We start from the raw sequence: 4307 nt of genomic DNA on the forward strand, positions 1-4307 counted from the left end.
TATAAGTACGGAGATGTTCGCATTGTACTAATTCGCCAAGTATCGCCTTATATAGCCATATTTATATTGCCAAATTGACTTACGGAGCCTCTTATGAAGCGTTGCCTCACTTTCAAGAAATTGTTTCATTTGGGTTTTGGGGCGGATTTCCCTAGGGCCCGTTCTCATACCGCCTATTTAAAAGGAGGCATAACCTAACACAATCTAGCAATGACAATGAGATAAAGAAGTCATGCAACATTGTTACAAACAATTAAACTTAAGACCACATAGGTGATAAGCAAAAACATTGAAATACAAAATAAAAATTGTTGCACATAAAATATCTCTACTATATATAAAACAAAATAAATTCAGAATACTATAAATACAATATAGGTGGCAATAATTTCGAATTAGTAATCGATTGTCAATTCAAGCATACTCAAAAGAGATATGAAACTCTTCATAAAATCGACAATAATCCTTATAGGACAACTACTAGTACTACTGGATTGTAAAGCAGAATCTACAATAGATGCGAATATTATAAATAGACGACACCTTGGGATAATCGAAAATGCTATGGATCTAGACTCTAGTCCTTGTGATGATTTCTACAAATATGCCTGCGGCAATTGGGCAAAAAATATCGAAGGTGTCGGAAGGGAATATCGCGATATATATGATTTGGCTTATTATCAAAGTAATAGAGATTTATCCCACTACCTAAGTAATGAAACAAATATGGAAGGTAAACCCGTTTTTGTATTGAAGACCCAGGAGTATTTGAAATCCTGTTTGAATCTTGAGCACTATACAACTTTCCACTATCTAATGTGGTTGAAGAACAACGAAAATTTAAACCTTATCGATATTTGGGGAAACTCATACGATTCCATAGATATTGATTGGATACGAACATTGGCTATTATGCATAAATACGGACAATTTGGAATTTTCATAGATCGCATTCTAAGCGAAGGAGAAAACAAGATCAGCATTGCATTGCAGAAGGTGAAAAATGACTTTGAAAAATTAACTCGTACAGATTTTGAAATCATTCTAGATAGTCTCAATTTGATAACGGAAAAAGCGTCGTTTGAGAATCTATGGTTAAAAGTGAGTAAATTTGAAGACGATCTCGAGACTCGATATGTCTTAGAAACTCCAGATGACACCGAAAAATCGGAAGACATACAAATCGAGGATATAACTTTGCCATGGTTGAAAAAATATTTGGAAATTGCTCTGGCCAATACCAATACTGAGAGTATCGACAAGAAAATCTCTGTGCAAGATATTCCCTTTATGGTTTCACTGGCTACCCTTATGGCAGACTATGAGGAAAGATTCATATGCCAGTATCTAAGTATACGCTTCATCTGGCACATACTTCAGCAAAAACCCGATTTTTTCCATATTTTTGGATGTATGAAATCGACACGTTATCAAATGCCAATAGCCACTCAATGGATTTATGAGCAGATGAAAAGCGATATGATGGATGGTGCCATATGGGACAGCCATCATATATTTCACAACGTCAAAATGGAAATAAAGGAGAAATTTCTGAAAAATGAAAATGGTCTTAGTGGAGCTACTCTGGTCTACCTGCTGTATAAATTGGACAATATGCAATTAAAAATTGGCAACTTTCCTCGTAATAATGCCCTAGAAATTTTGGAGAATTTCTATAGTGAGCTAAATTTCGACACTGCAGATTTTTATGGCAATCATTTGCAATTGTTGGCATTCAATTTAAAAACAAAAATCTTAGCATCTGAAAATAATCTTCCCCATGAGGTTAGTCAATATTTTGACCCAAATACGGAACCCACGTTGGACATTTATACACCTTATTATAATTCCGATGTAAATACAGTTGTCATTCCAAGCACAATTCTGCAAAGACCCTTGTTCGACAGACACTTCGAGGATGTCTTCAAGTACAGTATCCAAGGTGCTATCCTCGGTCATGAAATAGTACATGGCTTCGATTTTGATGGTTTCAAGAAAAACACCGATGGTGGTTTGAATGCTAAGCGTCTCATTGAAATGATTTCCAACACTAAATTTAATCGGGTCTATCGTTGTATGGATAAACGTTATGGACCTAGCAAAAACGATAAATTAGCCGATGTTAGTGGTTTGGCTTATGCCTATAATGCCTTTGCCACTAGACAAAAGGGCAACTTAGATACCAGATTTTTGGTTAATGGTCTTAATATGACAGTGCAACAAATATTCTTCTTAAATTACGCCATGAGTTTTTGTTCTTCTTATGCTGACGATGGTGACGAAGAACATGGCACTTCAAGGGATCGTTTGAATGATGCTGTTTACTACTCTGAGCAATTTGCAAAGGCTTTCGATTGCAAAATCAAGCAAGGTATATCACAACGTAAACCGTGTCAACTATGGCTATAATGTTTTTGTTTTTTTTTTTTATTATTTTCCTTAATGGTAATTAAATAAACGGAACTTTAATAAATAATTCAATTAGTCAAAAAATATATTTAAGTGAACCATTTATTTCGCATGTTTCGTTGTTTATGTTTGAGACTGACTTTTTACACCCTGTCAAAAAAAATATGCCTATTACGAGTAGTATAAACCAAAGATAATAAAAGAGGAAGATGGGAGATTGGCTACTGAGCACATCAAACCATTTACCACATTAGTTTAATACTCGAACCAAAAGCGTATACGACAGGTATTGACATAGTATTAAAATGCACATAAAAAGAAACTAAGAGCACGAAATAAATTTCCATAAAGGGGAAAATGTAATTTTTTTTTGTTGTTGCCTAAAATTTATCATTGTTTCATTAAGAAAATTAAATTTTTCATTTAAAATATAAAAACTAAAAACAACTAAAAGGTTACAAACATGTATTAAACTAATCTGGTAAATGCAACATTTGGTATGACGCAAGCCAATCTCCCATCTTCCTCTTTTATTATCTTTGGTATAAACTATTAACATTTATCGTTAAAAGTTACAAAAACTTTAATTATTTTTAGGTATATGTGACACACAATATTAGTTGCAAAATTTTTGAATGGCTCCATAAAATAAGTCCCCAAAAACTAACTCCTCAAAATGAAATATGACCCCAAAAACAACGAGTTGTGGGGAGTTATTTCATATTTTGTTGAGCTATTTCATTTTCAGTTTTGGGGAGTTATTTCAAATGAAATAAAACCCAAATTTGACACAATGAAATAATTCCCCAATATAGATTTTGGAGGGTTATTTCTCTTTCTTAAATTTTAAAATAATTCATAAAAGTAGTGGCAGGAACCGTTATGTTTAGGAATTTTTGTGTTAGTTTATAGGTATGCCAAGCATAAAAAAACAAGGTAAGGAAAGTCTAAAGTCGGGCGGCGCCGACTATATTATACCCTGCACCACTTGTAGATCCACATTTTCGATACCATATCAAATCCGTTAAATGTGTTGGGTGCTATATGTAAACATTATGTTCCCATATACATATATTTATATCTGACTCGATCTGGACAAAATTCGTTAGGCTTATGTATACTTAAAATGTAATGCCCTGTGGTGGGACAAAATGTTAGTAAAAAAACAAGTATATATGGCTGTAAGTTCGGCCAGGCTGAATCGTATGTACTCTCCACTATGGATTGCGTGGAAACTTCTACTAACGACGGTCATCCATAATTCAATTACTTGGATTGCGGTAACACTTGCCGATGGCAAGGTATATTAAAACTTCTTAACACCGTGTTCTCAATTGTAAGTTAGTCCATACGAGGTACACGCAAAGAAAACAAGTATAAACGGCCGTAAGTTCGGCCAGGCCAAATCTTATGTACCCTCCACCATGGATTGCGTAGAAACTTCTACGGAAGACTGTCTCATCCACAATCGAATTACTTGGGTTGTGGTATGTTAAATTGTGTGTTAGTCCATAGGTGGTATATATTAGACAAAAAAGGTATGTGTAGATAAGTCTACAAATAATTACGAATCGATATGGACTTTTGCACGGTACGTAGGGAGCCAGAATTGAAATATGGGGGTCGCTTATATGGGGGCTATATACAATTATTGATATGGACTAATTTTTGTGTGATTGGGGATCGATTTATCTGAGGGCTATATATAACTATAGGCCGATATGGACCTAGTTAGGTATGGTTGTTAACGGCCATATACTATTTGGCACAATGTACCAAATTTCAACTGACTCGGATGAAATTTGCTCCTCCAAGAGGCTCCAAAACCAAATCTCGGGATCGGTTTATATGGGGGCTATAAATGATTATGGACTGATATGGACAACTTTTGGCATGGT

At 34.7% G+C, this 4307-nt stretch overlaps 1 protein-coding gene across 1 annotated transcript; it reads left to right on the forward strand.

The window, feature by feature from the left end:
- Nucleotides 1–385: 385 nt before the first annotated feature.
- On the forward strand, nt 386–2495 carry LOC142229561 (neprilysin-3-like). Its single transcript, XM_075300126.1, has one exon. The coding sequence runs from the start codon at nt 436–438 to the stop codon at nt 2407–2409; it is 1974 nt and encodes a 657-aa protein (XP_075156241.1). The 5' UTR covers nt 386–435; the 3' UTR covers nt 2410–2495.
- Nucleotides 2496–4307: the final 1812 nt, after the last annotated feature.

Source organism: Haematobia irritans, chromosome 3 (assembly GCF_050003625.1).
Source record: "Haematobia irritans isolate KBUSLIRL chromosome 3, ASM5000362v1, whole genome shotgun sequence".
Lineage (NCBI taxonomy): Eukaryota > Metazoa > Arthropoda > Insecta > Diptera > Muscidae > Haematobia > Haematobia irritans.

Bases quoted from the DNA above. Each gene is read 5' to 3' on its own strand.
- LOC142229561 (XM_075300126.1), top strand. From the start codon at position 436: ATGAAACTCTTCATAAAATCGACAATAATCCTTATAGGACAACTACTA.